The following is a 24,376-nucleotide window of genomic DNA, read 5'->3' as shown; positions in this document are numbered from 1 at the left end:
TGATTTCAGGAACTTGGTGTTCAGGATGTGCAGACAGTATCTGTGTACCCTCTGGTGCAAAAGGGTCAAATCACACTCCTCTCCATGTGACCCAGCCTTGAACACAGCACCCCAACCTGCATTACCTTTCAATGGCAAGATGAGGGGTCTTGCTGCTATGTGATAAAATCTGAGAGATGCTGAGACATCCTCTTCTCCAACACCTCTCTGACCTTCCTTTATTGCATTGTCCTCCCTCCCTCCACTGCTGTTGGATGTTTGATCCACCATAACAGGGCATCTAGCTGTAGTGGGACCAGCGCTAACAAAAACTACTGCACAGCAAAGGAAACAATCAACAAGGTGGGAAGCAACATACTCAATGGGAGAAAATGTTAACAAACCACCTATCTGATGAGATGTTAATATCCAAAGTATATGAAGAACTCACAACATAATAGAAAAAAATCCTGATTTGAAAATGTCAAAGGACCTAAACAGACATTTAAAAATCATACATACATACATACATACATACATATATACACACACACACACACACACACAGCTAACAAGTACATAAAAAGGTCCTCAACATCACCACTCATCAGGGAAATGCAAATCAAAACCATAATGAAATATATCTCCTCAGCTTGTTAGAATGGTCAAGATCAAAAAGACATGAGATGACAAGTGTTGGTGAGGATGTGGAGAAAAGGGAACCCTGGTGCACTCTTCTTGGGAATGTAAATTGGTACAGCCATGATAGGCTTAAATATGGCAGCGTGAGAAGTGAGACAGAAACCTTCTCCCCAAACCACGTATAATATGAAAATACAGCAAATACAACTAATCCAGAAAGAGTGACCAGAAAGGAGACTGTGAAAGACTGCCTACATCTGGGGAAAAGAGAAGACCTCACAGAAAAGGATAAAGTAGCCAAGCCACGATTCAGCAGGACCCAGACCCTCCCTCCACCCCAGCTCACTGGTGGGAAGAAGAGAAATGGAGCAGGGAGGGGGTAGAAGCCTAAGACTCCTTAACATCCAGCCATAGAGATCTGCTCTGGGAGCACAAACCTACATTACATGGTGCTCTGGAGATTAGAGGGGTTGGAAAGCAAAGACAGGCAGAATACTGGGGGAGGCTGAGATTCCAACCACTGGTGGAGAACAGGTACCCACAACTGGTCACTCTGGGACAAAATAAAGGTGGGCACTCTGAAAAACTTCCCAACAGCTGCTAAAGGGGCAAGGATTACAGAGAGCTTGCTGCTCAAGAGAAAGGACACACTCAGCCCAGCAGGCTGAGAACATTCAGAAGGTTCACATGCTTCATCCCACTGGCTGGCAACACACACGGAGGTGCACCGTTGAGATACACATCCCACCGCTCCTTCATACCATGACATTGGTTTGCAAACCAGCTGCCCCTGCCATTGTGCGGGGCCAACCAGAGGGCAGTCTTGCCTATGGCAGCTATAGAGTGTAACAAAGAGACTCCTTCCTGCATGCTCTTCCAGCTGGCCCTGGCAGTGGAGGCAGGCACTGTGGCAGGGAAACAGGAAAGAGCTCTTTCCTCCCAGTAGGCACTGGTGCTGCACACCTATGACCCACACCATTGCTCCAGAGAGTGGAGGTTCTCAGCACTGGAGGGTGCTGCCTACACAAAAATTATTATTCCATATTATTCATTACAAACATGAAAAGGCAAAAAAAAACTGGTATAAACAAAAATCCCACAAACACCTGAAAGAAGACAAAGTGAAACTGAAATCACCAATATTCCTGAAAAAGATTTCAAAATAAAAATAATAAACATGCTCACAGAGCTGCAGAAAAGCACTCAAGACCTCAGGGACTTCAACAGAGAGAGAGAAACTTTGAAAAATACAGTATCCAAAATGAAACATACAATGGAGGGATTCAAAAGCAGATTAGATGAGGTAGAGGAGATGGTAAATGAAACAGAAATTAGAGAAGAGGAATACAAAGAGGCCAAGGCATAGAGAGAAAAAAGGATCTCCAGGAATGAAATAATATTGAGAGAACTGTGTGACCAAATCAAATGGAACATTATTCACATTATACGGTTACCAGAAGAAGAAGAGAGAAAAAGTTATAGAAAGTGTCATTGAGGAAATAATTGCTGAAAACTTCCCCAATCTGGCCATGGAGGTGCACAGATCTCCCAACACAAAGGACCCTAGGAAGAAAACAGCAAGACATATAATAATAAAAAGGACAAAGATCAATGACAAATAGAGAGTATTAAAAGCAGCCAGAGACAGAAAAAAAGATCACCTACAAAGGAAAACCCATCAGGCTCTCAGCAGACTTCCCAGCAGAAATCTTACAGGAAAGAAGGAAGTGGCATTATATATTTAATACAATGTAACAGAAGGACCTCAAATCAAGAATACTCCACCCAGAAACATTTCCATTTACATCTGAAAGAGATATTAAACAATTTCCAGATAAGCAAAATTTGAGGGAATTTACCTCCCAGAAAGCACCTCTACAGTGCATTTTAAAGAGACTGCTACAGATGGAAGTGCTTGTAAGGATAAACAGCTGTCACTAGAGAAAATAAAACCACAGTAAAGGGATTAGACCAATTAATTACTTAGCAAATGCAAAAGTAAATCAATTACCCACAAAGTCAGTAAAGGAATACATAAAGAGTCAGAGTATGACACCTAAAATATAAAGAGTGGAGGAGGAAGAAAAAGAAGGGAGACAAACAAGAACCTTTAGATTGTGTTTAAAATAGTGTAAAAAATGAATTAAATTAGACAGTTAGATAATAAAGAAGCTGCCCTAGAACCCTTAGTAACCATGAGTCTAAAGCCTGCAATGGCCATAAGTACATATCTATTGATAATCACTGTAAATGTAAATGGACTGAATGTACCAATTAAAAGACATGGGAGTTACAGAATAGATAGAAAAAGAAAGACCCATCTATATACTGTCTACAAGAGACTCACTTCAAACCCAAAGACATACACAGACTAAAAGTAAAGGGATGGAAAAAGATATTTCATGCAAATAGGGAGAAAAAAGCAGGTATTGCAGTACTGGTATCAGACAAGATAGACTTCAAAACAAAGAAAGTAACAAGAGACAAAGAAGGACATTACATAATGATAAGGGGGTCAGTCCAACAAGAAGATATAACCAGTATAAATATCTATGCACCCAACACAGGAGCACCTACATATGTGAAACAAATACTAACAGAATTAAAGGGGGAAATAAAATTCAATGGATTCATTTTAGGAGACTTCAACACTCCACTCCAAAGGACAGATCAACCAGACAAAAAATAAATAAGGACACAGAGGCACTGAACAACACATTAGAACAGATGGACCTAACAGACATCTACAGAACACCACACCCAAAATCAGTAGGATACACATTCTTCTCAAGTGCACATGGAATATTTTCAAGAATAGATCATATATTAGGCCACAAAAAGAGCCTCTGTAAATTCAGAAGGAAATTGTACCAACAAGCCTCTGAGATCACAAGGTATGAAACTAGAAATAAATTATGCAAAGAAAACAAAAAGGCTCACAAACATGGAGGCTTAACAACATGCTCTTAAGTAAGAAATGAATGGGTCAATGACCAAATAAAAACAAACATCAAGCAGTATATGGAGAAAAATGAAAACAATTACTCAACAATGCAAAATCTGTAGGACACAGCAAAGGCCATGGTAAGAGGGAAGTATACTGCAATACAGGCCTACCTCAGGAAAGAAGAACAATCCCAAATGAACAGTCTAAACTCACTATGAATGGAAAAAGGAAAAGAAGTACAAATGAGGTCCAAAGTCAGCAGAAGAAAAGACATAATAAAGATCAGAGCAGAAATAAATAAAATGGAAGAGAATAAATTATAAATGAAAAAAAACAGCAATTACAGAAAGAATCAATGAAGGCAGGAGCTGGGTTAGATTTCTCTTTGAGAAAATAAACAAATGGGACAAAATATGCACCAGAACAGACCCATGGATCAATGGAACAGAATAGAGAGCCCAGACATAAACACAAGCATATGTGGTCAATTAATATATGATAAAGGAGTCATAGATACACAATGAGGAAATGACAGCCAATAACCAGATTAAAAATGAACAGACACTTCACCAAAGAAGAAATTCATATGGCCAACAGGCACAAGAAAAGATGCTCCACATCGCTAATTTTCAGGGAAATGCAAATTAAAACCACAATGAGATATCACCTCACACCAGTTATGATTGCCAACATCAAAAAGACAAGGAACAACAAATGCTGGTGAAGATGTGGAGAAAGGGGAGCCCACCTACACTGCTGGTGGGTATGTAAATCAGTTCAACCATCTCCTCAAAAACTAAAAAGAGAAATACCATTTGACCCAAGAATTCCACACCTAGGAATTTACCCAAAGAAAACAATATCCCAGATTCAAAAAGACATATGCACCCCTATGTTTATTGCAGCACTACTTACAAAGCCAAGATGGAAGCAACCTAAGTGTCCATCAGTAGATGGATGGATAAAGAAGAGATGGTACATACACACAATGGAATACTATTCAGCCATAAAAAGAAAACAAATCCTACCATTTGCAACAACATGGATGAAGCTAGAGGGTATTATGCTCAGTGAAATAAGCCAAGTGGAGAAACATAAGTACCAAATAATTTCCCTCATTTGTAGAGTATAACAACGAATCAAAACTGAAGGAACAAAACAGCAATAGACTCAAGACTCCAAGAAAGGACTAGTGGTTACCAAAGGGGAGGGTTGGGAGAGGGCAGGTGGAAAGGGAGGGAGAAGGGGATCGAGTGGTATTATGATTGGTACACATGGGGTGTTGGGAGGGATCATGGGGAAGACAGTGTAGCACAGAGAATACAAGACAGTGGCATCTTACTACACTGATGGACAGTGATGGTGGTGGAGTGTGTGCGGGGGGTACTTGATAATATGGGTGAATGTAGTAACCACTACATTCATAAGATTGTATATCAATGATACCTTAATAAAAAAATTATATTGGTATAGCCACTAAGGAGAACAATTTGGAGATTCCTGAAATAATTAAAGAAAGAAGTATCATACAATCCAGTAATTTCACTTCTGGGTATTTATTTAAAGGAAATGATACCACAATATTGAAAAGATACCTGCATCCACCATGTTCATTGCAGCATTATTCATAATAACCAAGACATGGAAACAACCTAACTGTCCATCAAAGGATGAACAAATAAAGAAGATATCACACACACACACACACACACACACACCCCAGAATATTATTCAACCTTAAAAAGAAGGAAATCCTACCATTTGCAACAATGCAGATGAACTTTGAAAGCATTATGCTAAGCGAAATAAGCCAGAAACAGAAAGACAAATGCTGCATGATTGCACTTATATGTGGAATCTAAGAGTCAAAAACATAGCGGACATTAAATTGGTGGCTTCTTTGGGCTTTGGGGGTAGGGGAAAATGGGAGGTGATGGTCAAAGGGTAGAAATTTTCAGTTATGCAAAATAAATACAGTGTGGGGATCCACTAAATAGCATGGTGCTTACAGCTAATACTATAATAAATGCTTAAAATTTGCTTAAAGGGTAGATCTGTTCAGTGTTGTTACCATAAAATTTAACAAAGTAATAATAAGGGGAGCAGTAGGGAACTTTGGGAGGTGATGAATATGTTTATAGCCTTGATGGTGGTGATAGGTTATCTCCAAATTCACTGGGTTGTATATATTAAAGCACGTTGAGGAGTATGGGGCAGGCAGAGAAAGGAGAGCAAGGTCCACCTTAACCCACTGCACAGGTCTGCCTGATGTGGTCCCTGATGGGAAATCTGGCTCCCAGGGGGCGCCCTTAATTCTTACTCACAAGTCTAGACTGCTGGCCTCCACTGTGTCTCCCAAACATGACAAAAAACTCCCCTAGCTGCATGCAAAGCAGGTGGATTCAAGTGGACCTTCAGTTTTGATTCGTTGTTATACTCTACAAATGAGGGAAATTATTTGGTACTTATGTTTCTCCACTTGGCTTATTTCACTGAGCATAATACCCTCTAGCTTCATCCATGTTGTTGCAAATGGTAGGATTTGTTTTCTTTTTATGGCTGAATAGTATTCCATTGTGTGTATGTACCATCTCTTCTTTATCCATCCATCTACTGATGGACACTTAGGTTGCTTCCATCTTGGCTTTGTAAGTAGTGCTGCAATAAACATAGGGGTGCATATGTCTTTTTGAATCTGGGATATTGTTTTCTTTGGGTAAATTCCTAGGTGTGGAATTCTTGGGTCAAATGGTATTTCTCTTTTTAGTTTTTGAGGAGATGGTTGAACTGATTTACATACCCACCAGCAGTGTAGGTGGGCTAGGGCATATGGGACCTTGTGCTCCTGATGCCTGGTAGGCGGAGTGGGTGGTAATGTCCTTCCTGTATTTGGGTTCTCCAGAGGAGCAGAATCAATAGAATAGATATAGATATAGACGATATAAATATAGGTATAGACAATATAGATAATAGACACAGATGTGGATATAGAAATAGGTACAGGTCTAGGTTAGATTTAGATGTGTGTCTTCGTTAGATTTAGATTACTTCGTTTTTAATTTTTTTATAGTAACATATAATTTATTATAGGAATTGGTTCATGCAGTTATGGACGCCAAGGAGTCCCGTGAACTGTCTCTTCTAGCTGAAGACCCACGAAAGCTGGTGGTATAATTCAGTCAGCCCAAGAATTGGGAGGTGACAGTGTAAGTCCTGGTCTGAGTCCAAAGACCTAAAAACAAGGAACATTGATTCCTGAAGACAGGAAAAGATGGATCTCCATTTTAGGAAAAGAGAGCAAATCCTCCTTCCACCACCTTTTTGTTCTACTTGAGCCCTCGGCAGATTGGATGATGCCTGCTCACAGCAGCGAGGATGACCTGCTTCACTCAGTGTCTGAATCAAATGCCGACTCTTCCAGAGATACTTCACAGACACACCCAGAAACAACGTTTACTAGTTCTCTGGGCATCCCATGGCCCAGACAGGTTGACACGTAAGTTAACCATTGCTCTCCCCTCAGATACAGTGCTTTCCTAAGTACCTAGGAACAAATTAACCAAGGTAGTGAAAGACCTATATGTTTTAAACTATGAGACATTAACCAAAGAAATTGAAGATGACACAAATAAATGGAATGATATTCTCTGCTTATGGTTTGGAAAAATTCATATTAAAATGTCCATACAACCCAAAGCAATCTACAGATTTTATTTCCTTGTGGAAATCTCACACCTAAGCATGTGCTTCAGAGAACTCAGGGCCACTGCTGGCATTTCACAGCTTCTGTTATTCAGTGATTCACTCCTCAAAAGAGAGAATGGACCTTCACAGAGGTATGTGGCTTCTTCCCTATCAAAGCAAAAGAGATGGAAAGGCGCCCTCCCTACAAGATGCTGCACCTGGTATAAGGCTTGTCTCATTAATGTGCTTGGACAGCAGGCAGGGAATAGGCCATTTTGACTCAGCTTATTTTAAGAAGACACACCACTTATGAAACACTTGGATGAGTCAAGAGTACTTTGTCCCTCTCCAAGTCACACCAGTGAGGGTTTAGAATGGAACACACTTGGCTGTGCTCCGAATGCCACACACACACAGGAAGAAACAAGGTGTTAGTGGCTCCTAAAAATAAAACTTTCTGTTTTGTTTGTACCTATGCATGGCCAACCAGATGCTGCTGGAGCCTGATAGTGATGAGGTCAAGTGCAGCCTTCCATTCCTGCTCAGCCTGCCCTGCTACCGAGAAGAGAGAAAACTCAACTACTGAGCACGGGTGCAGATGGTACCGTCCCTCACTGAAATCTTGATAGGGAGTGCACTGAATCTGTAGATTGCTTTGGGTAGCATGGACATTTTAGTATTAATTCTTCCAAACTATAAGCAGAGAATATCTTTCAATTTCTTTCATTAATATCTTGTAGTTTAAAACATATAGGTCTTTTACCTCCTTGGGTAAAGTTCCTAGGTACTTGAGAAAGCTCCCTAAACAGGGAGCAAAATTTGGGGAAAGGAATTAAGAACTTACTGATATTAAATGAAACATAGTTTTAAAGGATATGAATAACTGCTTGAAAACCCTGGAAGAGCCTAACACCATGCTTTCCAACAACAGTTGGCCATGAGTTATGGGCAGGCTACTGAGCTCTTGAAATGTGGTTACTCCAAATTAAAATGTGCCATCAGCATAAAAATACACACTTGATCTTGAAGGTCTTGAAACTCTCCCATGTTAACTTATTAAAACAGCTCAGTAATTTTTCATGTTGTTTACATGCTTAAATGATAACAGTTTGGATAGACTGTATTAAATAAAATATAATAGTAAATTATTTTCATGTTTCCTTTAACTTTTTTAAATGTTACTCCTAGAATATTTGAAATATTTAACATTATATCTGCATTATGTTTCTATTGCAAAGCGCTGATCTAAGAGAAACATATGTAGTTAAAGAAGAGCAAAAAGTGTTAATCTGAAGATGAAGACTTATAGAAATGAAAAGACCATTATGCTACTCAGAGGAAACACTTGTACAATTTGGAAGAAAAGTTAAACAAAAGACTAATAGAGAGATTGAGTCCAGCTTATGGATGTATGTTATTCCACCAGTATAGTCTTAACCTTCAAAATGTTTTAATTAGATATTTAATTGCATGTGAGTTTGCCATCAACTTTAAAAATACTGGAAGCTTTTATATAAAATTCAGGTACCCTGATAGAAAAGTCACAATATCTGGCAAAACCTTTCCTGTGTTCCACCAATGTAAGATTCAGCTGAGAGTGAGAAGCAGCTGCGTCACAGATACTATACAGTTTGCTGCAGTCTCCACCGTGCCCTGTTATACCCTGGAACTTGAAAGTGAATATGGCTTCTGTTAACTACCAGCCAGCATGTGGTCATGCTTCTGGTTGTACACTTACGAGGGAAACAATACTGATGGCTGCCAGAGTCATTCACTGAAATGTTCTATGTGGCTCTTTTGGTCATTTGTATTTGCAGACCCATTCCATGGCATGGGAGATTGTGGTGCAGTACTGAGAAGGGCCAAGAGTAAATATTAGCATTTGTACAGAATAAAAGTTTTTGGGAGTTAGTGTAAGCTCTAGATAAGGAAATATAGAAACAGAAAACTTTCTCTCATATATGAACTTTTTGTCATATTATATCAGAATGGGGAAAATAATACTGAAGGATGTTTAAAAATGACTATTTCTGTGGGTCTTAAAAAAGCTTTTCAGTTTATCTTCATCAGAGCAATTTACAAATAATCCATAAAGCAGGAGTAGAAAGCAATATCCCTCATGATAAGATAAGATGTTTCCACATATTAAAAGAGATACGGGAAGAGGTTTCAGATCTCAACTTCAGAAGGAAGCAGAGCGTATCAGCGGTCAGGAGCTCATGGAAACTGGACTGGTGGACTCGAAGGCCATTTGGTACATGTGCAGTAACTGTTATTGAGTAGGTAAACAAATTCCTGGCAAAACAACAGATAGTGTATCTCCATGAAATTGGATAAAGGTGCCCTCAACTGGCATTGTTCAGTCCCCCCCAGCCTTACAGCTGCTCTCCTGGGTGAGGGGCTCATGGTGTGCTGGAAGAGCTAGCGAACACTATTTCCCATCAAGTGTCCACAGAGGAACATGGAGATGATAATGTTATCATGATGATCATAACCCTCTTTAGAGTCCTGCATTCTATTCATTTTGAGTATATTTTACTCCTTTCTTATGTGCTGTTCTTCTGCTTCTGGAATATCATTATGTCATGTAACTAAAAATTGTTTTTAGTAGGGAACTAAACTGTTTTTAGTAGGGAACATGCAATTAAAATTCCATGACTAAAATACATAATTAGTAGATATTTGTGATTTAATTGATCTATACACAGACTATTGAGGCTTTCCTTAGTTTATAGTTCGAGTGATAAAATGAAAATATGAAAGATATAGGCCAGTGTGGTGTAGAGCTACACTCTGAATGAAAAAGAGAAAACCATCCACAAAATAAATAGTAAGGTATGAACTTTCAAGACACAGAGCAGAAAGAAATGAAGTAGGAAAAGCAGGAAGGAGTCTTAGGAACTATGGTAAAGCATTCAAGCTTGATGCTAATCACCAGGGGACAGAATTTCTGAATAACTATAAGCACAGGATTGACTTAGAAAGATACATATTTTGGTAAGTCAATGCCAGGATATAAGCATATAATGGACTAGAAAAGATAATAGTAGGAGCAGAAAACCCAACAGGTGGAAACAGTAAGCAGTAAATAAATTCAGAGACATATTTTGGAGGCAGAATCAATAGAGCTGGCTGGATCCAGTAGAAGACTTCTGGATTCCAGAAGTCAGAGGATCGCATTTCTAATACTGTCTCCCCTTACCCTAGAGCACTGGCAGCATATGTTTCTGACCTCTCATCTACAAAACAAGTGTAACAGTCCAAAACTCTGGACTAGAGATTATGTAGCTGATAAATGCAAAATACAATGTGAAAGTGTCTGTGTGTGAATGAAGGACCACAGCTTTGTTCAGAGTCAAGGCGATATATGAGCCCAAAATGTAAGAATCACTTCATAAGTTCATTATCACTGAGATGTCAAAGCTGGATCTCCAGATATTCCCACATAGTAACACAGATGACTGTTTCCCTGAAGTGAATGGAGAGTTGTGGGGTTTTAATCTGGAGTTTTTCACCTGATTGTTTTACTTAGTCCATATATATATATTTATTTATCAGCAACTTGAGCCAATCTTGGATGTGAATCGGGCTTAAGATACTGCTCAGTTCAATTATTCATACTTCTATGTTTTTAAAAATAAAGTTTTAAATTTCAAATAGGCTTACATTTACAGAAAAATTACAAAGATACTACAATTAATATCTTCCATTAATATGGTACATTTGTCACAATTAATGAACAAATATTGATAATTATGATTAGCTAATGTCCATACTACTTTTTTCAGATTTCATCAGTTTTCCCCTAAAATTATTTTTCTACTCCAGGATGCCATCCAGCAATTTATGAATGTACCCATTTCTCCACATCCTTGCCAACATTTGTTATTGCCTCTTTTTAAAAAATTATAGGTACTCTAGTGGGTATGAAATGGTATCTGATTGTTATTTTTATTTGCATTCACCATTATTAATTATGTTGAAGATTTCTCATATGCCTCTTCACCATTTGTATATCTTTGTTGGAGAAATGTTCTTTGTCTATTTTTTTAAATTGGGTTATTTTTCTTCTTCTTGTTGGTTGTAAGATTCTTCAAATATCCTGGAAACTAAACTCAGCATAAATATGAATTGCAAATATTTTCTCCCATTCGGTGGTCTGCAATTTTTTCCTTTGATGGCATTCTTTGAAGCATAAAAACTTTTCATATTGATGATACCCAGTTTATCTATTTTTTTTAATTGCTTGTGTTGTTCTGGTGTCATATATAAGAAACTAGGCTAATTCAAAGTTGCCAAGATGTACACATATTATCAACAAAAATTTTTATACTATAGCCTTTACATATATGTCTTTCATCCACTTTGAGTTGACATTTGTACATAGTATAAAATAGAGGTCTAACTTCATTCTTTTGAGTATGACTACTCAATATAGTTGTCACAGCACCATTTGCTGATAAAAACAATTCTTTTCCATTGAGTTACTTTGACACTTCTGTCAAAAATAAGTTGACCATAAATGTATGGTTTGTTTCTAGACATTTTTTCTATTACATTGATCTATATGTCTGTCTATCTTCACAGCTGCACAACACACTGTCTTGATTTTTATAGCTTAGTGGAAAGTTTTAAAGTCAGAAGAGTTTATATTTTTTTGAAATTTATTCTTCTTTCAAGATTGCTTTCGCTATTCTGAATTTCTTGAATTCCCACATACATTTTAGGATCAACAGCCAATTTCTGGGGAAAAAGTGAGCTAAGGTTTTGGTAGGTATTGCACTGAGTCTGTAGTTAACTTTGGAGAGTACTACCATATTAACAACATTAAGTCTCAGTCCATGAACACAGGATGCCTTTCCATTCATTTAGGTCCTTCATCTTTCATCACTGTATTTGTAATTTAAAGTGCACATATCTCACACTTATTCTTGTCAAATTCACTCTTAAATATTGTATTCTTTTTGATATTATTGTAAATGTAATTGTTTCCTTAATTTCATTTTCAGGTTTTTCATTTCTAGTTTATAGAAATACAAATGAGTTTTGTATATTGATCTTGTACACTGTAATCTTATTTCAATCTTTTTAAATATTGACTTGTTTGATGGCCTAACATTTGGCTTATCCTGCAAAATGTCTCATGTGTACTTGAGAAAAATGGGTATTTTGCTGTTCAGCAGAGTGCTCTACACACGTTGGCAAGATCTAGTTGTTCTGAAGTATTGTTCAAGTCTTCTGTTTCCTAGTAGACTTTCTGTTTATATATTTTCTACCAAATTTTGAAAGTGGGATATGGAAGAAACTAGCTGTTATTGCTGAATTGTCTATTTTTCCCTTCAAGTCTGTCAGTTTTTGCTTTATGTTTTTGCTACTCTATTATTAGGTGCATATATGTTTATTATTGTCTTGATTTCTCAATGTGTTGACATATTTTATGATTATAAAATGTCTTTCTCTAATAATTTTTAAAAGCATATTTTGTATGATCTTAATATAACAACTCCAACTCTCTTTTGGTTTACTTATATATGTACATATATTTATATGTAAATAAATAAATATGTGTGTGTATATGTAAATGTATAAGTGTGTGTGTGTCTGTGTGTGTGTGTGTGTGTGTGTAATTTTATCCTTTAACTTTCAATAATTCGTTTTTGAATAGAAAGTTTGTCTATTATGGACAGCATAAAGTAGAATCATGGTCTCTTACCAATTCTCCCAGGCACTGAATTAAAAAAAATGTTTTTAATTGAAATATAGTTGATGTACAATATGGGTTTCAGGTGTACAATGCAGTGATTAGCAATTACATACATTACTAGATACCATGATAAAGTATAGTTACAATATGTCAACATAAAAAGATATAATATTGTTGACCATATTCCCTATGCTGTATTTTACCCCTGGGACTAATTTATTTTATGATTGGAAGTTTGTACCTCTTTATCCCCTTCACCTATTTCACCCATCTCCCTCCCAATCTCCCCTTTGACAGCCAATAGTTCTCTGTGTCTGCAAGTCTATTTCTATTTTGTTTGGTTTTTTGTTCATTTGTTTTGCTTTTTAGATTGCAAATATAAATGAAATCATATGGTATTTGTTTTTCTAACTTATTTGACTCATCATAATATCCTCTAGGTTAATCCATGTCACAAACACAATGATTTGATTCTTTCTTTGGCTGAGTAATATTCCATTACATATATCTATCACCTCTTCTTTATCTACTTATCCATTGATAGTTAGGTTACTTCCATATCTTGACTTTTGTAAATAATTCTGTGTTAAACATAGGAGTGCATATATCTTTTTAAATTAGTGGTTTTATTTTCTTTAGGGAAATTTCCACAAAGGGAATTTTGGGGCCATATAGCATTTCTATTTTCAGTTTTTTTTTTTTTTACTAACATACCACTGATACACAATCACATGAGCAACATTGAAGTTACTACATTCCATCCATTATCAAGTACCCACTACATATCCCATTACAATCACTGTCCATCAGCATAGTAAGATACTATAGAGCCACTACTTGTCTTCTCTGTGCTATACTTCCTTTCACGTTCTCCCCTACATTATGTGTGCTAATCATAATGACCCTTAATTTCCTTATCCTTCGCTTAACACTCACCCTCCCCAGTCCCAGTCCCTTTCCCTTTGGTAACTGTTAGTCCATTCTTGGGTTCTGTGAGTCTGTGGCTGTATTTTTCCTTCAGTTTTTGCTTGGTTCTTACATTCCACAGATGCGTGATATCATATGGTATTTGTCTTTCTCCACCTGGCTTATTTCACTGAGCATAATACCCTCTAGTTCCATCCATGTTTGCAAATGGTAGGATTTGTTTTCTTCTTCTGGCAGAATAATATTCCATTGTGTATATGTACCACCTCTTCTTTATCCATTCATTTACTGATGGACACTTCAGTTGCTTCCATTTCTTAGCTATTGGAAATAGTGCTGCGATAAACATACAGGTGCATATGTCTTTTTGAAACTGGGATCCTATAGTCTTAGGGTAAATTCCTAAGAGTGGAATTCCTGGGTCAAATGGTATTTCTATTTTTAGTTTTTTTTAGTTTTTTGAGGAAACTCCATATTGCTTTCCACAGTGGTTGAACTAATTTACATTCTACCAAGAGTGTAGGAGGGTTCCCCTTTCTCTGCATCCTCACCAGCATTTGTTGTTTGTCTTTTGGATGTTGGCCATCCTAACTGGTGTGAGGCAATATCTCATTGTGGTTTTAATTTGCATTTCTCTGATGATTAGCTATATGAAGCATCTTTGCATGTGCCTGCTGGCCATCTGAATTTCTTCTTTGGAGAAGTGTCTTTTCAGTTCCTCTGCCCATTTTTTAATCAGATTTTGCTATTTGGTTGTTGGGGCATGTAAGCTCTTTATATATTTTGGATGTCAGCCCCTTATTGGATATGTCATTTATAAATATATTTTCCCATACAGTAAGGATGCCTTTTTTGTTCTACTGATGGTGAGCTTTGCTGTACAGAACCTTTTTAGTTTGATATAGTCCCACTTGTTCATTTGTTTCCCTTGACCGGGGAGATATGTTCATGAAAAAGTTGCTCATATTTATATTCAAGAGAGTTTTGCCTATGTTTCTTCCAAGAATTTTATGGTTTTATGACTTACATTAATGTCTTTGATCCATTTTGAGTTTACTTTAGTGTATGGAGTTAGACAGTAATCCAGTTTCATTCTCTTACATGTTGTCCAGTTTTGCCAACACCAGTTGTTGAAGAGACTGTGATTTTCCCATTGTATATCCATGGCTCCTTTATCGTATATTAACTAACCACATATGCTTGGATTAATACCTGGACTCTAGTCTGTTCCACTGGTCTATGGATCTGTTCTAATGCCAGTACCAAATTGTCTTGATTACTGTGGCTTGGTAATACAGCTTGAAGCCAGGGACCATAATCCCCCTTGCTTTATTCTTCCTTCTCAAGATTGCTTTGGCTATACGGGATCTTTTCTGGTTCCATATGAATTTTAGAACTGTTTGTTCCAGTTCATTTAAGAATGCTGTCGGTATTTTGATAGGGACTGCATTGAATCTGTATATTGGTTTAGTCAGTATGGCCATTTTGACAATATTAATTCTATCTACCCAAGAGCATGGGATGAATTTGCATTTTTTAGTGTGCTCTTTAATTTCTCCTAAGAGTGGCTTGTAATTTTCAGGGTATAGGTCTTTCACTTCCTTGGTTAGATTTAATCCTAGGTATTTTATTCCTTTTGATGTGATTGTGAATGGAAGTTGTCCATTTCTTCTAGGTTATCTAATTAGTTACTATATAATTTTTCACAGTATTCTCTAATAATTCTTTGTATTTCTGTGGTGTCCATAGTGATTTTTTCCTTTCTCATTTCTGATTCTGTTTATGTGTGTAGATTCTATTTTTTTCTTTATAAGTCTGGCTAGGGAGTTATCTATTTTGTTTATTTTCTCAAAGAACGAGCTCTCTTGGTTTCATTAATTATTTCTATTGTTTTATTCTTCTCTGATCTTTATTATTTCCTTTCTTCTACTAACTTTGGGCCACATTTGTTCTTTTTTTTTTCCAGTTTCAATAATTGTGAATTTAGACTGTTCATTTGGGATTGTTCTTCCTTCTTTAAATAGGCCTGGATTGCTATATACTTTCCTCTTAGAACTGCCTTCACTGTGTCCCACAAAAGTTGGGGCATTGTGCTGTTGTTTTCATTTGTCTCCATATATTGCTTGATCTCTGTTTTAATTTGGTCATTGATCCATTGATTATTTAGGAGCATGTTGTTAAGCCTTCATGTGTTTGTGTGCCTTTATATTTTCTTTGTACAACTTATTTCTAATTTCATACCTTTGTGATGTGAGAAGTTGGTTGGTAAAATTTCAATCTTTTTTAATTTGTTGAGGGTCTTTTTGTGGCCCAGTATGTGGTCTATTCTGGAAAATGTTCCATGTCACTCGTGAAGAATGTGTATCCTGCTGCTTCTGGGTGGAGTGTTCTGTAGATGTCTGTTAGGTCCACCTGTTCTAATTTGTTGTTCAGTGCCTCTGTCTCCTTACTTACTTTCTGTCTGGTTGATATGTCCTTTGGAGTGAATGGAGTGTTAAAGTCTCCTGAAATGAATACATTGCATTCTATTTTCCCCTTTAATTCTGTTAGTATTTGTTTCACATATGTAGGTGCTCCTGTGCAGGGTGCATAGATATTTATACTGGTTATACCCCCTTGTTGGATTGACCCCTTTATCATTATGTAATGTCCTTGTCTCTTGTGACTTTCTTTGTTTTGAAGTCTATTTTGTCTGATACAAGTACTGCAACTCCTGATTTTTTCTCCCTATTGTTTGCATGAAATATCTTTTTCAATCCTTTCACTTTTAGTCTGTGTATGTCTTTGGGTTTGACATGAGTCTCTTGTAGGCAGCATATAGATGTGTCTTGCTTTTTTGTCTATTCTGTAACTCTATGTCTTTTAATTGGTGCATTCAGTCCATTTACATTTAGGACATTATACTGATAGATATGTACTTATTGCCATTGCAGGCTTTGGATTCATGGTTACTGAAGGTTGAAGGGCAACTTCTTTACTATCTAGCAGTCTACCTATATTTTTAGTTTTTTAAGAAACGTCCATTCTCCTTTCCATAGTGACCATACCAATTTACATTCCCACCAATGGTGTATGAAAATTTGTTTTCACCACATCTTCACCAGCACTTGGTATTTGATACTAAACCATTCTGATACTCACCATTCTTACTGTTGTGAGGTGATATCTCCCCGTGGTTTTGATTTGCATTTCCCTGATGATTAGTGGTGCTGAGCATATTTTCATGTATCTGTTAGCCATCTATGTGTCTTATTTGGGAAAATGTCTACTCAGGTCCTCTGCTCATTTTTTATTGAATTAAAATTTGTTTTTTTTTCAATGTGTGCTGATTTTTATGTTTTTTAAATATGTTTTGGATACTAGCCTCTTATTAGATACAGTATTTGCAAATATATTCTCTTATTTAGTAGGTGGCCTTTTCATTTTGTTATTTCTTTTACTGTGCAAAAGACTTTAAGCTTGATATAATCCCACTTGTTTATTTTTGCTTTACTTTCCCTTGCCTGAGGAGACACATCCAGAAAAAATTACCCTTATGGACATATCAGTAACTTTAGTGATATCCTACAAGTCTCTGTTCATTTCTCTTCATTCATTTATCTTTTTGCTCTGTGGATTGTATAATAACATCTGGTCTATATTTAAGTGTGCTGATTCTTTCTTTTTAATGCTCAAATATGCTACAGAGCCCTTCTAATCAATGTTTTATTTCAATCACTGTACTTTTTTTATTATTGTAAGATATACATAACATGAAATATGCCCTTATAATGATCTTTAAGTATACAGTTCAGTGTTATTAAGTACATTAATGTTGTGCAATCATCACCATTGCCCATCTCCACAATGCCTTTTATCTTGCAAAAGTCAAACTCCATATCCATCATAAAATAAGTCCCCATTTCCTCCACCCCAGACCCTAGCAAATATATTCCTATATATTGTCTGACTGCTCTAAGCACCTCATAAGAGGAATCATATAGCATTCATCTTTTTGTGACTGGCTTATTACATTTAGCAAAATGTTTCATTCATGTTTTAGCATATGAAAGAATTTCTTTCCTTTTTAAAATGTTTGAATAATATCCAATTGCATATATATATATATATACTACATTTTGCTTATCCATTCATCTTTTGATGGACAATTGAGTTGCTTCCACAGGAAAGGGAGAAAACCTCAGCTTGTGGACTCAAGAAAAATTCTTTCTATAAAGAGATTCCCTGTCCATCTTTGGCTGGGGTTAAGAAAAATACAGCATAAAATGTTCCTCCTAAGAATTTGAAACCACACAACCTGAAATCACAAAGACATGCAGCTAGAATTCACCAGAAACCCAGGTTTTAACTTTAATGTAAAATGATAGAGACACCCTCTCTAGAAGAAACTGCCTTAAGTATAAGCCTCAAGGAAACCCCATATAAAAGTCTCCAGGACACTTAAGCTCAAGTTAACTAATTATTGAATAGAAAATTAAGTGAATTACCTTGAGATGTAGTAAAATGAAAGAACAATTTATACAAATCACTCCTACAAAGATACTAGAATGTTTGGTAATAAATAAAATAAATAGGAGACATTGAAAATTTGATGAAGAAATAAGAAGCTGTTAAAATTGGGTAAGAATCTAGAAAAAACAACAAAATAGAATATCTACTATTGATAAATAACCATTGAAATTACAAACTTAATAAATGAATTAATAGTATATCAGACCATGTATATACATACATGCAAAACAAAGTGACTCACAAATGACTAGACAATTCAAATGGTTCCACAAATATTAAAGTTTTAAAAATAATTAAATAGAAGAGCAGGTCCACATTAATTCATAGGCAGACTTACCAGATATTCATAGATATTAGCCATTCACTTGCTGGGCACACTGAAAATTTGTTTTATCAACAAATATAATGGTTTGGGGGATATATTATTTTAAGTTGGTATTGAGCTAATTAAACTAATTTCTACAAAATAATATTTTTACTTCATCTAGATGATCAGTGAAATTTTACTTTCTAATTTTTCTTTTAACTGGACATGAACTCAGTAAAGTGTGTTCATTCCTTATATCATTTTTCTTTCACTATGATGTCCACTGAAGAAAGCCACAGAACCTTCTGCATGAGTTTTCATATTTGTTTGTGATGCTTCATTTGCAATTTTATAGAAAGCCAATAAAGTTAATTAAGTTCTTATGAGTCATACTTAAGTATTTATGTTCAACACACTTAAAATGAACTTCATAAATTATACAGATACATTTCCATACTGATGCTTATTTAAAATTTTATTTGATAAATAAAATAAATTTGATATTTCTTTCTGTATGTATCCTTGCATGCATTATATATTGTTTTTAAGAATTTGTAAATGATTACGTGTTAGCTATATTATCAATCATGAGTAAAACATTAGAAGACAATATACTGTGGAAACTGACATGCTACAGACTGCAGTGATAACAGATACAAACATATTTAAATAAACATTTGTATCTTTCTATTTAGAAGACAAAACAACTTGCCTGAAGATGGTACTAAGCCCCAAAATATCATCAATTCATTTTGTATATTTCCAAGTAATATGCACAGTTCATTAGCATAAGGATCTTTGCTAAGTCAACTCCTCATCAATTTCTGAATCTCTTAATACTGTTAAATTGCTCACATCTTTACCAGAAACACCTCTCTTGTGACACAGGTCCTATGTAATGAAGTATAGAGCGAAAACATCCAGGTGCCCAATACCAAAACCACTGTCCATTTTTTCCAGTTGTACAGTGATGCTGCAATCAATCACATGACCATTTGCCAGAAACCAGCATGGCTAGACATTCCTTTACACAGTGTTCACACCCAGATTTAGTACTCACAGCTAGAAAAAATCAGCGGGCAGGAGTGCTCATCCATCGGGAAGTTGTGCAGCTGCAGCTGGCACTCTGCATTTATGGTGAGCCTGTGAGAGAGCCAAGGGTTACTCCTGAGGTCAGCCAGCCACCACCCAGAGAAGCCCAAGGGCAAGGCTAGGGGACAGCCGTATTACCACAGTACAGGACACCGTGGCAGAAGCACATGTAACCCACCTTTGGCAGTGGCACCAAGCATTCAGGGATACCATTTGGTTGTTTGGTTGTTTTGTTGTTGTGTTGTTTTGTTCTTTTTTAACTATTGGTAGCACAGAGGATTTGAGTTAGTAAAGTTCCATACTGTGTCAAGACATTCAAGCTGAATTAGAGAGGAGATAAACAAAGACTGTTGTTTTAATCATCTTTGTTTTCCATCTGTTTGACTGAATTAAATCCTTCATCCACTTTGAAAGTGGTGTATTTGTCTGAATAGGTAAAGTAAATGCGTTCTCAAGAGGGCTTCCTACTTAGACAACCCCCCCATTTGTTAGGCAGGTGGCGGCTGCACTAAATGTGTGCACTGTGTCCTTGCAGAGCGGACAGCCCTGGGGTCAGAGTGTTTGTAAAGGATCTCAGGATGGGCCACGTCTCTGTTCTGGTTTGCTGAGGCTCATTTCATTTCACAGTCTCATTCATATTCCTGTAAGACTGATGAGAAAACTGTTAAAACTCCAGGCCTCTAAATGTAATTTATCAATAGAGTTAGTCCCCTGTTGTGTCTTTTTTTTTGTGTGTGTGTGTGTGGTGTTCCCAGCCTGCCAAAGTTATTATGTCTTTATGTCTCTGAAACTTTAAAATTTCTCTTCTATTTATTTCAATTTTAATCTGTACCTTTATTTATGCTATGAATACATGATGAATTACAGATTTCTCTTCAGATCAAAACTCATCTGCAATGAGGAGCTCATGATGCTGGACACGGGGTGAGGGAAGAGGAGCACAGGAGGTGGCGGGGTTCAGTGGGCCAAGAGGACGCAGGGGCGTGGATGAGGGGACCTGGGGAGCTTGCCTTCCCCCAAGGCATGTTGAATTTGAAATGTCTTTAAGATCTGCAGAAGGAGATAGCACGCAGACAGGTGGCCAAGAATCTGGAGTCTAAGTTTACTAGACGTCAGTGTTTGAAGTAGGTATGTGGGGATCCTCAGCATGGATGTGGCTTTCAGAGCTGTAGGAACGGATGAGCTAAGCCAGCACAAGCGGAGAGCAAGTGACGAGGAAGTCCCAAGGCAGAGAGAGGGAGCAGAGGCAAGAGGCGGCATCAAGAACGGGGCGGTTTAGTCGGGGATACTGGGATCTCTCGTTATGTTGACAGATGGTGACCACCTTTATCATGTTGAGCATTTCATAATGTATATAATTGTTGGACACTATGTCGTACACATGAATTGCATAGATCTGAATAGGATATATACACGTAGACATATACAATACCAACTGTAGTTCAATTAAAAAATTCAAATACAAATACAAAAACAAGAGCAGGGCAGAAAGCTTAGGAAGGAGTCCATGGTGCGGTGAAGGTGGTGAGCACCTGCTAGACCAGGGCGGGCGCGTCCAGCCCTGCTGAGAGGCCGTGCACAGTGAGTGGGGAAGGCAGCGCCCACAGGGCACTGTCACGGTCCTGATGCTGGACGAGCCGGAGAGCTGGCCCGGGGTACAGGGCATCACTGTGGTGTGCTGAAACCCTGTGCTCGGTCAGACTCAGACCACCCAGCGGACAGACGCTTGGGGTCAGGATGCAGGTTCAGACTCTCATAACCCCAGCTCCCAATGGGGACTTTGGGGAGGAAACTCAATTCACTTCTTTCAAGCATGTTTCTTTCACCTTGCTGTGTTTCTATGAGGACTGCCCAGCCCCCGGGAGGACTCATTAATGTCAGCTGCCACTTTCATTAGGGATGCACTGGGGAATATCTTCTGTGGCCTCAAATCTGGCTATAGTTACACTTGTTAATGAGTACACCGAGATATCTTTTTTTCCTAGCTGAGTGAACTCATAGGTTAAATATATTAAAGATACTTTCCACAATGCACTTGCAGCAGAAACAGTCTGATGAAGGAATGAGTTTATATTCATTGCAGATTATTTGTATACCTTTATTTATACACACATGACATTAGAACACACTTTTTTGGGGATGCTGAAGCATAAAACATGAGAAATAATAAAACTTAGACATGAAAATAGAGCCCATCCCTGTGATGATCTAAATTATGGCTCTGATATCAAACATCAGTGATTAAAGATCCCTCAGCATCTTACCTTAAAGTATACAGGATTTTCCCATCATTCCAAATTCGGAGGAGCTGATTGGGGGTGGTGATCCAGTGAGCCTCTGCAGTTTTGGAGTTGCGGAAGATTGTATCTGGAATCCATATTAACCCCACCATGTTGCTGTTTAGAGTGAGTATTTTCATTGTGCTGTTGAACCGAAGGCGGCTGTCTGTCCATGTCTGAGCAAAGAATATGTCAATTTGGTATTCCTGCAACAAAGCAGAAGGAGAGGTTGAGGGGTTCCTATTAGTGAATTTTCTTTATAAAAGTTTGGTTTTCCTCCGTGTTTACATTCTTACTTCCCAGGTCCCTTTCTGTTAGTGCTTAATATAGTGACTGGATCCACACAATGAACTTTCAACAAATGATAACCAATATTATTGTTTAATAGTGTGAAGTATGTGAAAATGCTTTTTAAATCTTAAAGTGTAATAAACATATGAAGTGTATAAAGGGACAAGAGATAGTAGAATGTAATTCAGATCCTCCTGCATTCACAAATCTAAGCATTGACATTTTATATGATCTATTGAAGCCTTCATTCTCTAATCTGTAAAATGGGTAAAATGGTAGTGCCCACCTCGTAGAGGGATCATAAAGGAGAAAGGAAATGACTAAATGAAAAATCCTTAGTGTCTGGCATGGCACAAGTGATCCATTAAGTATTAGCTTATATAATACTAATTACCATTTTCACTTAAGTGCCTTTCCAACAATACAACCTCAGTCAAAAAGAAAGAAACAAGCAGTAACAAAGAACTATAGAGCTGATAGCCATCAAGCCAAATGCTTATCCCCACACGAGGTGGACAGGGCTCAGATCACATAATCGGAAGCGATTCGAGCGCTCACAGCACAGATGAGACTTTACTGTGAGGCCCAGAGAAATGTCTGGAGGTCGGGCCACCTCGGAGGCCCTTCCCCGAAGCGCAGTCCAGAGGAGTATCATCAGGTCCCAGGGGCAAGGAGGGTCTGCAGGCGGACTGTCAGAGGCTTCCATATATTTCATAGTTTCCTTTACATGTTAGATATTATAAATTACTTTCTTTTAAAGAGTATAAGCTCAGTAATTCTCAACAAATTCCATGTTCATTCTTTCCACTGAGACTTATAACTAAGTCTGAGGACTTAGTCCAACAGACCAGGTTCTTCCTTTTATTAACTGATCCATTTATTCACTCTCTCTTTGCTGCACTGAGTGTGCCAAGTCCTACAAAGCCTGAAAGACCCAGCACTGCGCGGACAAGAAAAATCCGTCCTCATGGAGCTTAGAATCTAGTCAGAGGATTAAACAATTAAGGTGAAAAGACATAGCTTGCTTGATGGTCACTTAATGCCAATCAGGAAAATAGGGTAGATCTATCAGTTAGGAGTCTAGCTGGAAAAAGTCAAAAGATATCCAAGTATTCAATGTGAGAAGAATGATCTACAGTGAATCTGAGTTTTGCACAAACATTTGAGCAGCTGGGAGGGGAAGCAAATGCCAAGGACACAGTCGCTGGGGGCACATTATCGTGGGAGCTTCAGAGATGGATGAAATCTCAGCATCCAGAAGGTCCTGCTCCATTTTCCCCTCTGCCCCTGTGTCTGCAGAAACTTGCCTCTGGGGAATAGCCTCTGCCTCCTTATCGCATTGTAGAACTTGTGCACATTTCTCACTGCCAGACTGTAACCCCAGAACCCAAGTGAGAGCAAGAGAGAGACAGAGAGAAACTTAGAGAAAGCATGTGTGTGTGTGTGTACGTTACTCTCTGCCACATAACCTAGCATATACTGACTGGTTTCCAACCAAAGGGAAGGAGTTGGAGAGGGTGGGTGGGAGGAAGGGAGAAGGGGATTAAGGGGCATTGTGATTAGCACACATAATATAGGTGGCTCGCAGGGAAGGCAGTACAGCACGGAGGAGACAAGTAATGACTCTATAGCTTCTTACTATGCTGATGGACAGTGATTGCAATGGTGTGTGTGTTGGGGGGGACTTGATAATGTGGATGAATGTTATGATCACAAGGTTGCTTATGTGAAACCTTCATAAGATTGTATATCAATGATACCTTAATAAAAAATTAATGTCAATGATCCTATAGTCTAAAAAAATGGGTTTCATAGAATGTGGAAACAAGTGAAATAAGTCAGAGAAAGACAAATACCATATAACCTCACTTATGTATGGAATCTAAAAAGCAAAGCAAATTAAACTCATAGATACAGAGAACAGATTGGTGGATTCCAGGGGCAAGGGTTTGGGGTGGGTGAAATAGGTGACAGTGGTCAAAATGTATTAATTTCCAGTTATAAGATGAGTT

The 24,376-nt window shown here is 37.6% G+C and overlaps 1 protein-coding gene across 3 annotated transcripts in view; it reads right to left on the bottom strand.

Moving 5' to 3' along the window:
- The window catches only part of GABRG3 (gamma-aminobutyric acid type A receptor subunit gamma3), a 602,876-nt gene that overhangs the window by 231,062 nt on the left and 347,438 nt on the right, over positions 1–24,376 (bottom strand). For all 3 annotated transcript variants that reach the window (XM_073227090.1, XM_037016602.2, XM_037016603.2), the window contains exons 4-5: positions 22,059–22,279; positions 19,763–19,845 (exon numbers count right to left, since the gene is read on the bottom strand). In XM_073227090.1, coding sequence (XP_073083191.1) covers positions 19,763–19,845; positions 22,059–22,279 — 304 coding nt within the window. The remainder of the gene's footprint in view (positions 1–19,762; positions 19,846–22,058; positions 22,280–24,376) is intronic.

Source organism: Manis javanica, chromosome 18 (assembly GCF_040802235.1).
Source record: "Manis javanica isolate MJ-LG chromosome 18, MJ_LKY, whole genome shotgun sequence".
NCBI classification, from domain to species: Eukaryota; Metazoa; Chordata; class Mammalia; order Pholidota; family Manidae; genus Manis; species Manis javanica.
This window is presented reverse-complemented; position numbering and strand designations above follow the sequence as displayed.